Raw genomic sequence first — 19,015 nt, 5'->3', positions numbered from 1 at the left:
CTTTGTTTTGAAGACTTCAACAATTTCTCAAGGGCCTCTCTATTTTTGGTAATCAAATTATCCTTTTTTGAAATGCTTTTCTATGAGTGATCATCCTTTTTTCTCCAATTTTTAATTTTGTTAGATACCCATCTGTCAACAATGTTGCAAGTGATGAAAGCCATTCTCTTCTATTTTCATAGACTTCATGATGTTTTGCATCTTTTGCAAGATTTATAATTTCATTTTGTTTTGTTCTGCATTTGCACTGTATGAGCAAGAGAGTAATCAAGCGGTATGTTGATATGATGGATGGGATAGATAACAACTAGAGTTAATTCAGGAAAGGTCGTGAGAAACACTGATCTGGGAAATGTGGGGAAGAAGGCTAAGATGTTGAATTTAACGTAAGATACATTGAAAATGATATTCAGGTGGTTCTACTTGAGGCTAACAGAGATTCATCTATTCAAATGTTCATGAGGGAAAATAATGGAGTCAAATCTTACTCAGATGTGAGGTTCTAAAATCAGCCTATGAATTTTAAAAAGTTTTGTCAAATTTACTTTTGAAATGTCCTCACAAAGGCAGCCATGGAGATGGGCACACAGGCCCAAAGAGTTAGGTATTCTTCCAGCACTGGGATGGGCCACTCGTCTTTTACTTAAATCCCAGGTGAAGGCTTTGGCTCAAATTTAGGGTAGTATTGAATGAAAAATACGAACACATATTTAAATACTACAATCTCAGTAAGTTCAAGGATATATTCATCCAGGTGGCATGTGGAAGTTAACACTGACTAAAGGGACAGTGGGCTCACACTTCCCAGCCTCGTAGCTGCTCACTCAGGGGCATACACTTGATAAATGGCGTTCAGGCAGAAGGGCCAGTTTTACTGCGTTTGCTATGACTAAATGTTCTTTGTTTTATTTGCAGAATATCTGTCCTTCAATTTGTGTACATTATCAAGTGATAAGATTGGTATTTTCAATAAGAGAGAGAAATGAATTCTGAGGATAAAAAACTTGGAGAATGTCTGTATTTATGTATAGAAGGGAAAATACAGCTGAGACATCTATATAATAGAGGTAATATGCAAATTGACCATCACTCCAACACACAAGATGGCCGCCCCCATGTGGACACAAGATGGCCAGCAGGGGAGGGCAGTTAGGGGTGACCAGGCCGGCAGAGGAGGGCAGTTGGGGGTGACCAGGCCAGCAGGGGAGGACAGTTGGGGGGGTGACCCAGGCCTGCAGGGGAGGGCAGTTGGGGGGGACCAGGCCAGCAGGGGAGGGCAGTTAGGGGCAACCAGGCCTGCAAGGGAGGGCAGTTGGGAGCAACGAGCCCTGCAGGGGAGGGCAGTTGGGGGGGACCAGGCCTGAAGGGGAGGGCAGTTAGGGGTGACCAGGCCGGCAGAGGAGGGCAGTTGGGGGTGACCAGGCCAGCAGGGGAGGACAGTTGGGGGGGGACCCAGGCCTGCAGGGGAGGGCAGTTGGGGGGACCGGGCCAGCAGGTGAGGGCAGTTAGGGGTGACCGTGCCGTCAGGGGAGGGCAGTTAGGGGCAACCAGGCCTGCAAGGGAGGGCAGTTGGGAGCAATGAGCCCTGAAGGGGAGGGCAGTTGGGAGTGACAAGGTCTGCAGGGGAGGGCAGTTGGGGGGGACCAGGCCTGCAGGGGAGGGTAGTTGGGAGGAACCAGGCCTGCAGGGGAGAGCAGTTGCGGGGGGGGACCAGGCCTGCAGGGGAGGGCAGTTGGAAGGGACAAGGTCTGCAGGGGAGGGCAGTTGGGGGGGACCAGGCCTACAGGGGAGGGTAGTTGGGGGGAACCAGGCCTGCAGGGGAGGACAGTTAGGGGCAACCAGGCCTGCAGGGGAGGGCAGTTGGGGGCCACCAGGTCTGCAGGGGAGAGTAGTTAGGGGCAACCAGGCTGGCAAGGGAGGGCAGTTAGGGGTGACCGGGCCAGCAGGGATGGGCAGATGGGGGTGACCAGGCCTGTAGGGAAGGAGAGTTAGAGGCGACCAGGCTGGCAGGGGAGGGCAATTAGGGGTGACCAGGCCAGCAAGGGAGTGCATTTAGGGGCAATCAGGCCAGCAGGGGAGCAGTTAGGCATCGATCAGGCTGGCAGGGGAGTGGTTAGGTTAGGGGCAATCAGGCAGGCACGCAGGCAAGCGGTTGGGAGCCAGCAGTCCTGGATTGTGAGAGGAATCCCAGATTGGAGAGGGTGCAGGCTGGGCTGAGGGACACCACCCCGCATGCACGAATTTCGTGCACCGGGCCTCTAGTAATAGTTATAAAAGAGAACATAACATCTCAAAAGTTAAAGGAAAAAGAGAGGTTGACATCTATGTCCAGGGCTCAGAAAAATGCAAAGGAAATGAGTTAAGGCTGTGGAAACTGGTCATTAGCACCAATGTTAACTTTTAAGAAGAAACCTCAGTAGAAAAACGCAGGCTGGGGCAGGGGAGGAGGAGTTGAAATTGTTAAGGAATTAAACAGTCTAGGTGTGACAAAATGGAAGCGATGGAAGAGGGGTCAGGCTGAAGGAGAAAAGGAGTGAAAATTTTAAATACATAGGATTCTTTTAAGTCACTGATTTTTATATTCTCTTTTAAACCCAAGAAACTTCAGTAGAGATTAGTCTAGATATCTAGGAATCTGAAACTGTGTGGTAGTTGTGGTTAGCTGGATGGTACCACTGAGAACATTCTACTGCAACCCCAGTCTGAAATACCATTGTTTTAAAAATAATAAAATGTTAATATAAAACAATACAATCTAATACAGGGTGGGCAAAACTGGGTTTACAGTTGTGAGTACACAATAGTTTAGTCCTATAGTCAGCATCTTTACTGCATTCTTTCCCTGCTAACTTACTTTGTCTTTATATCTGTCCCATTTTTGTCAGTAGTGGATTTGTAACATCTCTGAGTGGGAAGAGTTAGAAAAGGTCACCAAGTCAAACCTTCCACGCAAGGCCAAAAATTCCATACAACATCCATATGAAAGAATGTCACCAACCCATGCATGGAAACATCCACAGATGGGGGAATTTCTAGCTTCAAAAAGCATTCCTCAGTTTCTTGCTTCCTGAATTAATTAACCTCCTTGCCTCCACCTACCTCCACCCAAAACAAATCAAAGCATAACCAAACATCACTCTCATGTACTTTCAAGGAAATACACAAATTTCTACTTGTAGTGTTCTTTGGATTTATCACTTGCTGTCCATTTCTACAACTAATATCTGGCCTTACCTGGTGCCCCTTTACCATTTACTTTATCACTCATATGTTTGGTATTTTAACAGCTGCAAAGTTTTTAAATTATCCTGTATAATACTGACAGGATAACTTCCCTAAAATTAAAAATTTTCATTATTTCCTTCCTATATTGAAGGAACTAGAAGGTGTTTCCATTTTACTTAATTTAAAAAGTAGACTTCTCTTCCTAGGTCTCACAAGGACTTTTCTTCTCTGGTCCTTACCCACTGATCTCTATCATAAAGAAGTCCCTGTTCAGCTGTACCCTGTTAATATCTCTCTCATAACTGGTGGTAATTGGTCCTCTGAATCCAAGTGTACCTTCCTAAGTAGACAATATATTACTTGAGAAAAGACTGATTTACATGGGTTGGTGAATTCTCAACAGTTATTAGCACAATAATGAGCACATAGTAAGTGTTCAGAGAATACATGTTGATTGGTTTTTAAAAATGCATTTATTTTCTTCCACTGGATGTATATTTTGAATGTACTGCTCAACATCAAACCACTGTTCATGAGTCCCTGTGCCTGTCCTTTTTGTATGTAAAAAAATCCTACTTATCCTTCAAACCTCAGTTGAAACATCCCCCTCTGGGAAGAATTCCCTGATGATCCCAGGTAGAATGAATAATGACCACTTGTTTTCCTTGTTAACACTTCACTTATAAATCTATCATACAACTCTAATCAGTTTCTAGACTGCAAGTATTTTTTTAAAGCAGATAGAGAAAAGGAGAAAAAAAGAAAATCCATCTCTTCCTCATTTTTATGGGTCCCCCTTTTCCCAAACCCACACTTCCCACAGTGCCTTAACACAGTGCTTTACATGAAATAAGTGATCAATATATATTTATCGAAATATGGACTTTCTTCATCAAAAATTTCCCTAAATGAAAATAACAAATACAACCAAATGAATAAGTAAAGCATTTTAGTAACTGTTTACTTCTAGTTGAGTTACATCATTTAGTAGCCTATTGTTCCAAAAGTTAGTGAACTTCTTTAGGTTGGAAATCTAAGGTGATAGATTAAATGGTTTTTCAAGGTCTTTACTATGACTGTAAATCTAGTATTTTAAAATATGTGTATCTATTCAATTTGCTCTCCCCTGAAAAACAAAAGGAATAATAAATATGTTGGGCACTTCCTAGATGATAAAACATATATGCATTTTCAAGTAATATGATTCAATAAATCAAGCTCAAAGTAATATTCAAACTTCAATGTACAAATGGTAGAGAGTTAAGATTGTAGTTGTTTCATTTTGATTTATTTTTACAATAAACCAAAAGATGTAATAAATGTTCAGTAACTTCTAGCCCAATAAATGGATTTAAATGGGAAAATCTGTTATACGATTTTGCTGTTACATGAAAACCTCCAAAACTAAGAGGCAGCTTATTAATCTAAGACTCCAACTGGAATCTAAGAATCTGAAATATAGCCAGAGGTTCACTATTTATAAGACATGTGACCTTGACCAAGTCAGTTAACCTCTCTGAGGCCCAGTTTCCTCATGTGAAAGAACAGTATTTGCTTCATCTACTTCTTTGAATTTCTGGGAGCATCAAATTAGGTAGCACAGGAAAGTTGTAAGTGCTATTACTCTTGTACATCTTACTTTATATAATGTTAATGAGTGTGATGATCCTGCACTTTTCTGGAAAGTTTGAGATTAGAATGATCATTTCCTTGAAATTTTGTAGACTTTTTCTGTAAAACTGTTTGGGCCTGGTATTTTGTCTGAGAAAAAAACGTTAAATTTTTCTTTCTTTTTATTTAATGCTTATAAATTATTCAGGTTTTCTTCCTTTCCAAGATAATTTTGGTAAGACATATTTTCCTTGGAATTTTTAAGTTTTGTTTAAATTTTCAAACACATTGGCATAAAGTTCTTCATGGTATCCCATCATGTTTTCAATACCTGCTGCAATTTTACATTTAATTAAGTTATATTTTTATATTATAGGCATTTTTGCTACAATAATATAAAAATTATAGTAGTATTTTTGGTATCACATTATCCTATCTAATAAAAGAGGAATATGCAAATTAACCACCACTCCACTACACCCACAAGCCACGCCCACCAGCCAATCAGGAGCAAGAATGCAAATTAACCCAACCAGGATGGCTGTGGCCACGGAGCGAGCAGGAGGCTTGGGTTTCCCTGGTAATGGAGGAAGCCAAGCTTTCCGCACACCCTGGCCAGCCTAGGCCTCCACTCAAGGCTACAAAGTTTCAATTATAGAAGATAAATAAATCTAAACAAAAATGGCAGCAGCCACCAAGCTGGAGAGAGCAAGAGGCTTGAGTTGCCCCTGGCGATGGAGGAAGCCAAGCTTTCTACACACCCTGGCCGGCCTAGGCCTCCATTCAAGGCTACAAAGTTTCAATTATAGAAGATAAATAAGTCCCAGATACCAGGGCCTCCACTTGGGTCGCCGGGGACCGTGGCCGGCCTGCAAACCACCACAGGACCCTCCCCCAGGCTGCCCCACACCCCAAGGGAACCCCCACCCTGATCCGGGACACCCTTTAGGGCATACCAGCTGACCCTCACCCATGCACCAGGCCTCTATCCTATCTAATAAAAGAGTAATATGCAGAATGACCGTCACTCCAACACACAAGATGGCTGCCCCCATGTGGTCAAAGATGGCTGCCCCCATGTGGACACAAGATGGCCGCCACAAGATGGCCAGCAGGGGAGGGCAGTTGGGAAGGACCAGGCCTGCAAGGGAGGGCAGTTGTGGGCGATCAGGCCAGCAGGGGAGGGCAGCTGGGAGGGACCAGGCCTGAAAGGTAGGGCAGTTGGGGGTGATCAAGCCAGCAGGGGAGGGCAGTCAGGGGTGACCAGGCCGGCAGAGGAGGGAAGTTGGAGGCAACCGGGTCTGCAGGGAAGGGCAGTTGGGGGGACCCAGGCCTGCAGGGGAGAGCAGTTGGGGGGGACCAGGCCTGCAGGGGAGGGCAGTTAGGCATCAATCAGGCTGGCAGGGGAGTGGTTAGCGGGGGATCAGGCTGGCAGGCAGAAGCGATTAGGGGCAATCAGGAAGGCAGGCAGGCGAGCACTTGGGAGCCAGCAGTCCTAGATTGTGAGAGGGATGTCCGACTGCCTGTTTAGGCCCAATTTAGGATCGGGCCTAAACGGGCAGACGGACATCCTCGAAAGGTCCCAGATTGGAGAGGGGGCAGGCTGGGCTGAGGGACACCCCCCTCCCCGTGCACAAATTTCGTGCACCAGGCCTCTAGTCTTTAAATAAATAAATGTCACCAGAATGTTTGTCAGTTTACCTGAGTTTGGAATGATATTAGTCTATGTATATTTCATTCTTTTCCATTTCCCAACCTTGAAAGAGATTGTTCAAAACAAACACAACTTTCCTCCTGATTCTGTTTTCTGAAAGGCTATACTAAGATGGCAGAGGGTACATTGGTTCTGAAGCATTTCTGCTTTGCCCCTCCCCAGCCCTTCACACACACTCATTTGCAGATTATTTCAACCTGCGATTTAGTTGGGGGAGTGGGGAAATGTCCCATTAGGACCAAATAAAATTATTTGGTTAGTACATATACTAACCAAAGTCCAGTTTATGAATCAGAACAAGTCCAGGATATGAATCATAATATAGTAATCTTTAAAAAAACATGGAGAGACAAAAGATTTTATAATAGAAGCTCGGTAAAAAGACTTGATTGAACCTTATGGGCATTTAATGCCTATAATTATCACAAATAGCAAAAAGATTAAGTTTCAGTTGAAATACAAGCAAGATTTGAGAAAACGGTCAATCTATTGTTTTTACATTTCATATTCTCAGGAATATTAAGTACAAGAATGTAAGTTTGCATACTAAAATCCTAACTGGGCATCTCGGCTAAAGGACAAATACCTTAAATTAAAATTGAAATCTGTTAAAATTAGCTCTATATTTAGTGATCTTTTTCTTGCTGTGTTACCAATTCACACAAGCAGAAAAGGGCTTTGAGTAAACACTGCTGCAGACCCAGAAATGGACTGGCTTGCTCATCGATGACCTTCTAGTTTTGTGTACACTGGGCCTACTTGTATAGCTATATTTCCTAATTACTTAGCTTGACAGGAACTTCTAAAGGCAGAAAGGAAAAATTATTCAACTTAAATTATTAGCCATGTCTCACAAGGCTATGACAAAATAGACATAATAAATTATCCATATTATAAAACCTTAAACATTCAAAGTATTAACAATACATGTGACCAAAATAGTAGCCGAACACTGGATAACTCAAAGAACAAGGTTAGTCACATATATTCTTCAATGACGTACCTCAGGAGGTTTGAATTCTTCAATTCCCCCTTCCATTTTCTGTTTAAGTGCACTGTTTACTTGCTTAGCATTCTGAACCTTCAATAAAAATAACCCAAAATATAAATCAGAACACGTACTTAGGTGAGTACTCACTAAATGAAAAGAATATGTACCAAACCCTCTTAAATTTTATTTCAGGAGGATAGACACTTATCATACTTAGGGTGCAATATTCTACTCATTCAACTAATATACACATCAACTTATATACATATAATCTATCTAACAGATTAATAGACATAGTTCACAAATCATAGTATTTGAATGTCTTTTAACAATATCTCTTATAACCAAATATAACTGATATATAGGAATTAAAATCCATCAGTATTTTTCATTACCATAATGTATTTTATTTTTATTGATTTCAGAGAGGAAAAGAGAGGGAGAGAGAGATAGAAACATCAATGATGAGAGAGAATCATTGATCAGCTGCCTCCTGCACGCCCTCACCTGGGGATTGAGCCTGTAATCTGGGCATATCCCCTGACAAGAAATCAAATCATGCCCTCTTGGTTCATAGGTTGACGCTCAACCACTGAGGCACGATGGCTGGGCATCATTAATGTTTTAATCAATAACAAGGAGTTATCAACAAGACAGTTATTGTCAGGCAAGATGGGTAAAGGGCACAGGGCAGCAGATATGGGATTAAAAATGAGGGATTTGATTGAAAGGGAATTTCAGAGATAAAACTCACATAATTTGGTTACTACTTGGTTTGTGTGTGTTGGGGCAGTGATACTGGCAAGGGATGAATCAAAGATGATTCTGATGTTTCAACAGAGAACATTTGGGGGTTAGATGAAATATCTAGCAGGTAGCTGGAAACACAGCTACAGAGCTTGGGAGAAAGTCACAGCTTGAGAAGTAGATTCAGAAGTCACTGGCATATAATGTAAGGTTGGCTGGTATAAACCAAGAAAGTACAGTTTTAGAAGAGTAACTAAACCTAAGGGATAAACAACAACAGAAACAAACAAAAAAGGGAAAAGATGACTGAGAAAGGCCAGAGACCAAATAACAGCCATTCACTGAGTACTTACTATGTGCTAGGCACTGTTTTAGGCACTTACGATATATTATCTTGTTTAATTCCTCCCAACCTTCACATTATTATCCACATTTTAAGATGAGGAAACTGAAGTTAAGAGAAGTTGAGCAGCTTCCCTAAAGTTGCATGGGAAGTAGATAGTGCAACCAGGGTTAGAACCTAGGTTCACTGACTCCAGATGCTGACTCTTAACCACTACCTGATGATGATGATACTTCTGTACTACCACTACTCTACTGGTGATGATGATGAGGATGAAGAGAGTAGCCACTATTCCTTCAAATGTGCCAAACCCTGCTAAAAATCTACAGGCATTATCTCAAATAATTCCCAACAACCTGTAGGAAAAGTACGATTATTATCCCCAATTTCATAGATAAAATATTGAAGCATAGAGAGATTCTACTATTTCCTAAGATCACAAAGCTAACAGGTAGCAATGCTGGGATTCAAACCTAGACTAGACAGAGGTATCCTACAATTTGGAAACAAGGTAAATTTTAAAGAACAAAGCTTATGTAAATGGGTCACGAGAAAAATATGAAAAATTTTGAGTTTACTGAGGTGAAGTGGATAAGCAAAATGGACAGAATCATTAAAACTATGACTTTTATAAAATACCTGGCGTTTTAAAGAAATCAACTCCATGTCCAGTTGCCTGAGGATAGTGTTGGCTGCATTGGGACTACAGGAAACAGCTACCACATCTTCCTGGGTTAAATACATGCCCTTAGGTGGACGGCACTTAGAACGCTGAGAATGATGGCGGTGTTGTAAACTCTGATACTCTCTCCTTCCAAGTCCAATCTTGCTAGTTTGGACAGGTTGTTCAGTATTACCCTAGAAGAACAAAGATAGAATAACAGGTCGTTTCATTTTGAACATAAGGTGAAAACTCTGTTACTAGTAGAAGTACCTGCTGCAGTAAGTACATCTAGAAAAACACTTCTAACCAATTAGATTATGTATGAGTCCAAACACACACACGCACACACAGAGCTCACCAGTTGGAGAAAAAGAAGTATGCAACATAATATATTCTTGATTCATCCACTCAATAAAATGTTTGATTTCTACACCCAGAGGACTTGGAACAAAAGAAAAAATAGTTGAATTCTAAACTATTCCTGTTTGTTCAAAAGGGGATTTATTTTCCCTAAGCAGTAAAGGGCAAAACAAAAACAGTGCTATTAACATTAAGTACAAACTTTTTATAAGAAAGTAAGTAGCCTGGTTGGTGTGGCTCAGTGGTTGAGTGTAGACCTATGAACCAGGAGGTCATGGTTTGATTCTTGGTCAGGGCACATGCCTCGGTTGTGGGCTCAATCCCCAGTGTGGGGCATGCGGGAGGCAGCCGATAAGTGATACTCTCTCATCACTGATGTTTCTATTTCTTCCTTGCTCTCTGAAATCAATACAAAAAAAAAATATATATATATATATATATAAAATGAAAGTAAGAAAAGGGGTAACTTAGGAATTATGATAAGTGGCAGATTAGACAGCTCATAAAAAAAGGTAACTTTTCATTCTCACTTTAGAGTTGTTGAAAGAGAAGTATGCTGCTAATTAAAGGTTAAAAAGGACACAATTATCTTAATCATGACAACATTTCAAAATGTTAAGACTATTTATCTGTGAATAAAACAAAATGTGAATTTACATTTTGGAAGACATTAAGAAATTTCTAAGAATGATAACCATGAACTAAGCAGTATTTCATTATTACTTGCAATATTCTTTAAGTATGATATAAAAATATGTTATTTTGTGCTTGTGAGACAGGAATCCATAAGAAACTGTGTCCATTAGGTTGAAGGCTATTTCACAGAACAGACTTAATCCAATTCTTTAGAAAAGGAACTCTGAGCAAAAGTTATAAAATAATTGTATAATAAAGCAAAATCCACTTTGTTGATTAAAATCCAACTCAGTCACACATGGCAGACCTGATGCTGAGGGAAACGCCTCCCAATTCAGCACTCCTCAACTTGCTGGATACATTTTTTTTTTAATCTTTTAAAATTCATTTCTGAGCTGGTAAGAAGTGAGGAAATTCATTAGGGACCAGAACTGCTGAGGAAGCAGGAGTCCAGAGGGATAAGGATGCAGGAGATGGCATTTGCCTAAGCCCAGGCCTCAGTGGACAGCAGACACAGGCCCAGGAGATAAAGCCAGGACTCCGGAAGGGACTGCATCATGGTCCCTGTCCTGCAGAGAGAGGAGGATTCAAGGGAGTCATGCCTGCCTTATCTTTGGCTGAATGGAAAAGAAACCAAAACAAGTCACCCTGAGAATCCCTAACTATAGGCCTACATTCAAGCAGGTTTAAGGACTAGCTTGAAAAATCCAAAATCCAAAATATTAAGTGTCTCAGATGGTGTGCTTTCAGACACTTAACAGAAGCTAATGCAAACTTGTCTCTAGAAAAATACACTTTAAACCCAGGTCTCAAAATTTTTCTCAAGTATGCTCGAAGGAAAATGAGCTCACAGCTATTAATTGTTATACAAGTTCTGTGAGTGACAGACAGAGAAGCAAACAATAGAATTATACCTGCAAAGCCTACAGATATTAGCATTACTAAAGGTACCTCAGTAAATGTGTTATATGTATACATAGAAATAAAAGAATTAGGCCGGGTAGATCAGTTGGTTAGAGCATTGTCCTGATATGCCAAAGTTGCAGCTTCGATCTCTGGTCAGGGCACATACAAGAAGCAACCAATAAATGCGCAAATAAGTGGAACAACAACTCGATAATTCATTCTCTCTCTCTCTCTCTCTCTCTCTCTCTCTCTCTCTCTCTCTCTCTCTCTCTCTCTCTCCCCATCTCTAAAATCACTAAGAAAAATAAAAAGGCCCTGTCCCACACACCAAAAGGTTCTTCTCTCTCTAAAGATCAGTAAGATCATGCCCTTGGGTGAGGATTTAAAAAAAAAGAAAAGAATTGAAAATATGGAATGTTTTTATAATGAATGAGTCAATCAAAACTGATGAAGCAAAGGAACTAAATAGAATATTTAGAAATAAAAAAACATTAGAAACTAAATTAGAAACTCAATGGATGGGTTACTTAGCAGATAAGACAGAGCTCATAAAAACTGTTAGAATGTACATATAAGAAAAATGGCTACAACGTATTATAGAAATATGGAAAGACAAAAAAGTGGAAAATATGAGTGGTTAAGAGATAAGTGTAAGTCCATTATATTTCTAAAGGGATTCCCAAGGGAAAGGATAGAGAGAATGAAGGACAAGCAATATTCAGAGGCAATAAATAAGAATTTTATAGAACTTAAGAAAACATAACATTCAGAAAATTACAATGAATCCAAAGTTTAAAAAAAAGAAATCCATACTCAGATATATCAAAGTGAAACTACAGAACACTAAAGACAAAGAAGAGATCATAAAAGTTGATAGAAAAAAAGACAAATTACCTCCAAAGGGATGATAATTAGCCTGACAGCAGACTTCTCTATAGCAGGGATAGAAATCAGAAGCAGTAAAATAATATCTACAAATATTAACTGTCAATTTAGGAGTGTAACCCCAACAAAACTAAGATTTCAAGAAGAATTAAGAAACAGACATTCTAGACATTACAAAACTGAATGCATTTATAACTAAGAGGCCCTCAATAAATTAACTTGGAATGGACATACTTCAGTAAAAAGGGAAATTATTATTTTTATTTTCCAAATACACTTTTACTTATTTCAGAGAAGGGAGAGCTAGAAACATCAATGATGAGAGAGAATCATTGATCGGCTGCCTTTTGCATGCCCCTACTGGGGACTGAGCCCGCAACCCAGGCATGTGCCCTGACTAGGAATCGAACCATGACCTCCAGGTTCATTGGTCAACGCTCAACCACTGAACCACACCAGCTGGGCAAAGGGAAATTATTTTTGAAGAAAAGTCTAAGATTTAAGAAAGAATGGTAGGCAAAATAAATTTTAAACATGTGGGTAAAACTAAATATACACTGACTATATGATTAATTATTAATTTAAACCAAGATGTAACTAAAACTGAACAAATATAACTTATAAATCTGAAATCAATAAAAATATATTTTAAAAATAAAAATAATTTCCCAGTCAGGACACATGCCCGTGTTTTGGGCTTGGTCCCCAGTGGGGAGCGTGCAGGAGGCAGCCGATCCATGGTTCTCTCTCATCATTGATGTTTCTATCTCTCTCTCCCTACCTCTCTGAAATCAATACAAAATATTTTTAAAAAAGAACAATCTTCTATCCATGAAATTGTGAAAGAAGAAGAAATTTGTGCTAGTTTTGCTGACATACCTCAAACTGCAAAAGTTATGGCCACCATTTTGCCACCATGGGTGGTAACTACTCAGTTAAGATAGAAAAGGCATTAAATTTGTGGGTGGAAGATAAACAGAAAACTTATGTTCCAATTGATGGTGTGTTGAGCCAAAAGCACTGAACCTTTATCAATACTTCAGCAAGGGATCCCTGAAAGGAGTGACACTAAGCCATTTACTGCAAGTAAGGATGGTTACACAGATTCAGGAAGAGGTTTGGATTGAAAAATATAAGAATTACTGCTGAGAAAGAGCTGTTGCCACAGTTACAACAGTTAAACAAATTAAGGAAAAAGGTATGTATGCATAGGCGAAAACATACCATATATAGGGTACAGTACTAGCCGTGGTTTCAGGCATCTACTGGGGTGTTAGAACATATCCTCTGTACATAAGGGGGGAAAGTACTGTATCCTAAAACAGAATAATACTAGAGACCCAGTGCACAGGAGCCCTCTGGCCTGTGGGGATTGGGTCGAAACCAGCAGTCTGACATCCCCCAAGGGGTCCCAGATTGCCAGAGAGCAGGCCAGGCTGAGGGACCCCACCGGTGCATGAATCCATGCATCAGGCCTCTAGTAAACACTATAATACAGCAATAAAAAGAACTGCAAAAACATATTGGGCAACAACAACAACAAAACACTGCTAGTAATTAGCTGGAATACATACAACATGATTCATTTAAATTAAGTATGAAATGGACAAAACTAAATGAGAGTTGCTCAGAGATACATACATATGTGATAAAACCATTAAAATAAGGGAGGTGAATAACTGATAAATTTCAGGATAGGGTTCTCTTTCCAGGATAGAGGTTCCCTCTGGAGAGGAGGGAGGGGAGAGTGTAATTAAGGAAACACGCACAGGACTTCTGTTTAAGGTCAGCGATGGACACACTGGTGTTTATTTTATTATTATTCTTTATACTGTACACATCTCAGGTAAGTGTAGTTCATGATTTTAAAAGTCAGATCTGTGTTAAAGCCAATAATATAGTATTATTCCCTGCCAGATGTCCCTATCATCTGTGAAAGAGCGGAGAAATGAATGAAGCTGCTGACATGCACTGTCAGTCCTGGACTTCAACCCTGCAGTATTCTTACTTTTTAACTTATTCTCCCCTCACATTATTTACTAACTAGTGGCCCAATGAACGAAGATTTGTGCAAGAATGGGCCTTCCTTCCCCTGGCTGCCGGCACTGCCTTTGCTCCGGCCTGGAGCTACCTTTCGGTCTTTGCTCTGGCCCAGAGCTGCCTTTCCACCTTCCCGTGCTGCCCAGAGGCCTGGAGCGGCGGGGGCGGTGCAGACCGCCCCCAACCGCTCGGCGCCTGTGTATGCAAATTAACCCACCATCTTTGTTGGGTTAATTTGCATACTCACTCCTGATTGGCTGGTGGGCATCGTGAAGGTATGGTCGGTTTGCATCTTTCTCTTTTATTAGTGTAGATAGAATGAACTCACAGGCAAACAAAGACAAAATTTGTATGTATCACCTTGCATAGATGGACAAAACAATGTTACTTTCACTATTCCATAGCTGCCTATACCTCATAAGCCTTGACCCATCAACATTAGGATTTTTTTTTACAATTATACAATTCCTTGCCTTAATAAATGGGCATGTATAAAAATTTAGCCTGTTCTTAATGATTTTCAGTCATCATTATTATCATCACATTGAGGAATATGTGTGCTTTGCTAGTTAGGGATTCTTCCATCTCTTCCATTGAGGCAGCTTTCAATTTTCATGCTGTCAGTATACCTGCTACTCATTTCTAAGTTGGTATAACATGAAACAAAGAAATGTTTTCAAGAAAAACTGGGTAGGCCCTGGCCGGGTAGCTCAGTTGGCTAGAGCATCATTCTGATAGGCCAAGGTTGCAGGTTGGATCTCTGGTCAGGGCACAGAGAGGAATCAACCATTGATTCCTAAAATCAATAAAATAAAAATTAAAAAAGGAAAGAAAAAGTGCTAACAACCAGAAAGCTTAATTTTACACGAAATACATGAGGGTATTTTATTTCCTTTCTATGGATTAAAGAGTAGGGATCGTGACAAGGTTTTTGATACTTCTGAATGGACATGATAGCCAAAAATTAAATCATTGGCTAATTGAAGTTGCAGATATTAAAGCTTTTCCAAAAAACTCTAATTAGTATTAGAATTTATGACCTCCTAAATCATTATGTAAAAACATTTTTCTTAATATGAAGAAAAAAGAGTGTATTTTTTTTTTTTTTTTTTTTTTTTTTAGTGGATCTGTAGAATAATTTTACAAGCACTCTGATGATCACCATTACCTCTTTCTTGGCTTCTTTTTTGGGATCATAATCACTATCGTTTCCATCCATTGGATGTGTTTCTTCCACATCATCATCACTGGGAAGAGACAGAGATTAGTAAACTTAATTTCTTTTTATTCTATTCCAGTGCTCTTATCAAATGGTAATATACTTGCTAATAATTTTACTAAATATTCCCCAACAGAACAAGGGCTGTCCCTGAGGAGATAAGCTTTTAAAATTTAGATTTCTGTAGTTTAGAAATATTTAAGGCATACAGAATCATTTTAGCTAATATATCCAGCTAAATATCTTTCCTAAATAAATAAGGAAGATATTTAGAAAGAAATATTATTTGGGAAAGAGAACACATATTAACTTGATGTAATACTTATTTCAGTTCTCCAGTTGGATAATAAAGACAGACAAAAACCAGTAAGCAAAATTATTTTATACTGCCATAAAGATACAGCTACAGTGACATGGACTTCAGAGTCACTCAGGTAACTGTGGAAAGAGCATCTTCTAGAGAATACATTTATTAGATCCTAAATATATGTATTAAATATATTACTACTAAAAGAAGCATTTGTGATTATAGTCAAACACAGCTCAAATATAACTCAGTTGCAATGTTCGCTGGCTATGATTAACAGTTCAGAGTTGAAGAGAGTTCTTACTACTAAGATTTTTGATCACTCAGCCCTTCCTATCAGAGCAGAAACATGAATGTAAGAGTAAGAAGTACTTACAATATGTTGTGATAATTTTTCTGCCTTAGGAAATGTAATCAATCCAATACAACAGTGTCCCTAGCAATGTAACTATATAAAAGCATCCAACCTACCTGTCACCCTGATTATGTCTATTAGCTAGTTTCCGAGCCTGGCGATCCATCAAGCTTGTCCTAGATCGAGTTTTTTTCCAGGAATAATAATATTTTACAAGACTAGCAATGGTCTTATCTGGAAGCTTAAAAAAAAATCATGTTATTATCAGAAAGTTTAATTCATAAACTCCAATGAACAGAATATTTCTGATATTATTCTTTGATACTTAGCAAACAAAGGCATAGATAAAACATTTTCATGAGTACCTTTATAAATTATAAAGATAAAAACTGTGTTGTGGTCATAGTACTCCACCCACACCTATGACACTGACACTGTTGAATAAACATGCCTATTTGTTCTGAGGGAAAGGAGAAAGACGTCACAAACACAGTGAGAATGGCCCCAGAAGTCCTCAACACAGTCAATGTTATAGCATTTAGTATTTGTTTTCCTTAAAGAATTACTCAATTCTTTTTTTCCTCTGTAAATTAGAATTTTTTATTGATATGTAACTCACATATCATAAAAATCTACAATCTAAAGTGTACAAGTCAGTGGTTTTTAGTATATTCGCTAGGTATGTGTAACCATCACTAAATTCCCGACATTTTCATAACCTTGAAAAGAAATCCTATACCCGTTAGCAGTCATCCTTATTCTCTCCTTAACCTAGTCTTTATGGATTTGCCTATTCTGAACACTTCATATAAATGAAATCATACAACATGTGACCTTTGATATCTTAATATGAAGAAAAAAAAGAGTCTTTTTTTTTTAGTGGATCTGTAGAACAATTTTACAATATGCTTCTTTCAGTTAGCATATGTCCCAGAAAAGCTATTCAATTCTTAACAATTAATTTTTTTGGAATCATTTGTTTTAAAATGAGTAATAACGCAAATAGACTTTAGCTACCAAATAAAGTCTTTGAGCAAAAACTGACAAATGATCATGCACTGATTTGTCATCCAGGCAAACAAGAATGCACACTCCCAATCAAAAATGTTCTTTTTGATTATGGAAGACACTTAGATATATTTGCAAATGTTATCTAGTTTTTATCCATTCAGGTTAAAAGAGTTTAATGCAGCACTTCTCAGGTTTATATTATTTTGACACAATACTAAAAACTTAAGAGCTAGAAGTAAAAAGAGATTTTTTTGGTTAAAAATAAAAAAGCAACAGCACTTGGACAATACTGAATTACAGAATATTTAAAAATTGATGTTCATATCTAAAGGAATATAAATTAGAAAATAAAATCCTTATGTTAAAAAATGAAACATTTAAAAATAAAATTATGATTTTTTTCCTGGAATGAAACTTTTTAAACAATACCATTACACATATATTTAGGTCATAATAAAAATTAATTTATTACAATGAAATAGCAAATAACTGTCATGCTTTAGAATGGTTGTAGACAATAGGACTCTATGCAAATATACCTATTTCAAAATATTTTTAAAAATTAACATGATTGGAAAACTTGTTTTCTATTTAATAATTAGGAAGTTTAATATCAGCATAAAATATCATGCAGGTATGAATCACAGTAAGACCAAAATTACCATACCATTTGTTGAATCCTGTGAAAGCTCTTCCCATGAAAACTAAAGGCTTGTTCAAATAGGACTTTATCTTCCACTGTCCACTCATCCGGAAAGGGAGTAAAATTAGGGAGATCAGCAAGGGACTTCTCAATGTTATGTTTATGCCAGAACAACATGCCAAGTGCCTTTGAAGAGAAATCAATCCCCTTTGGTTTTTAATGGACTTACGTTCCATCACACTTAGGAGAATTAAATACAAATTATGTTAAAATCTTAAGCCTATGACTTCAACTAAAGATACACTCACAGTTTGGGGTTTTAAAGAGGTTGCCCAAGGAGCAGACCTCACTCATTATTTCTTTTAAATCAATGCCTCAGAACAGTGAATGTTCTTGCAAACCATGTCTGCTGCAGAATCTAGGAAACACAGTTAGCTGAGGAGAGTGACTATGATTACTAAAGCAGGTTTGAAGGCTCATATCAAGGCTTTTATCCACATTTATTCATCTGTCAATGTGGAGAGAAGAATAAGCTAAAAAAAATTCAAAAACCAGTAACTGAATGAAAACTATGGATTCTAACATAAAACTGGAAGTGCTCAGTTGAGACTGAGAAATACTTGTTTTAATCTTTTAGAAATATATCATGGACTAAACAATTCTAAGAAGAGAACCTCAACTATAAGTATAACAATCTTTTATCATATATATATTTAAAAGTTCTTTATTATCATAATGTACACAAAGAATTAGTATGGACATGTTAATAACATCAATGACTTTATTAGCAAATCATAGGAAAGCCTGAAATGAATGATTTCCAACAGTTCCACAATTTTCTCTTCTATTGTAGGTAAATAGTAGGCCTTTATCTTTGTAATAAGGTACTGAATATCATTTAAGGGATAAAATTTTATTTCTTAAGAGACTTAGCAACTTTTTCAATATTGAGCTTTAAAGGTAATTTCTGTACTTTGGTAATACTCCTTTAAAATGAACATGAAAATGAACCTATATGCAGTCACATTTTAAAGGATTAACTTTCTTAAATATTAATCAGAAAGTCAAGGCTTAAAAACAAAATACATAATCAAAGGCTTCAAAATTCACAAAAGATTATTGTATTTAGATAAACATCTCAATTTCACAAAAATGGTTTTTTATTATGTAACCATGTAACTGACCATAAAGTTAGCTTTTAATAATCGAGGTTACAGGTAATTCACTTATTTTACTAGTAATTCTAATAAAGGTTGATCTAATACTTAGTTGAAATGAGATTTAAGAATCTCTATTTCATTTTTATTTTCCCATGCTCTTCATCCCCTCATTACTAGGAATAAATCATAAGCTATATA

At 38.2% G+C, this 19,015-nt stretch overlaps 1 protein-coding gene across 6 annotated transcripts in view; it reads right to left on the bottom strand.

Moving 5' to 3' along the window:
- RCOR3 (REST corepressor 3) overlaps window positions 1-19,015 on the bottom strand; it is a 47,108-nt gene that overhangs the window by 13,940 nt on the left and 14,153 nt on the right. For all 6 annotated transcript variants that reach the window (XR_013959509.1, XM_080649380.1, XM_080649381.1 and 3 more), the window contains 5 exons: window positions 17,682-17,843; window positions 16,120-16,244; window positions 15,291-15,369; window positions 9,271-9,489; window positions 7,554-7,631 (listed from right to left, as the gene is read on the bottom strand). Coding sequence is in view for 5 of the 6 variants with exons in the window: in XM_080649380.1 (XP_080505506.1) it covers window positions 7,554-7,631; window positions 9,271-9,489; window positions 15,291-15,369; window positions 16,120-16,244; window positions 17,682-17,843 (663 nt within the window). In the remaining variant the exon portion in view is untranslated. The remainder of the gene's footprint in view (window positions 1-7,553; window positions 7,632-9,270; window positions 9,490-15,290; window positions 15,370-16,119; window positions 16,245-17,681; window positions 17,844-19,015) is intronic.

The sequence above is a fragment of the Plecotus auritus genome (assembly GCF_963455305.1).
Source record: "Plecotus auritus genome assembly, chromosome: 12".
Taxonomy (NCBI): Eukaryota; Metazoa; Chordata; class Mammalia; order Chiroptera; family Vespertilionidae; genus Plecotus; species Plecotus auritus.
This window is presented reverse-complemented; position numbering and strand designations above follow the sequence as displayed.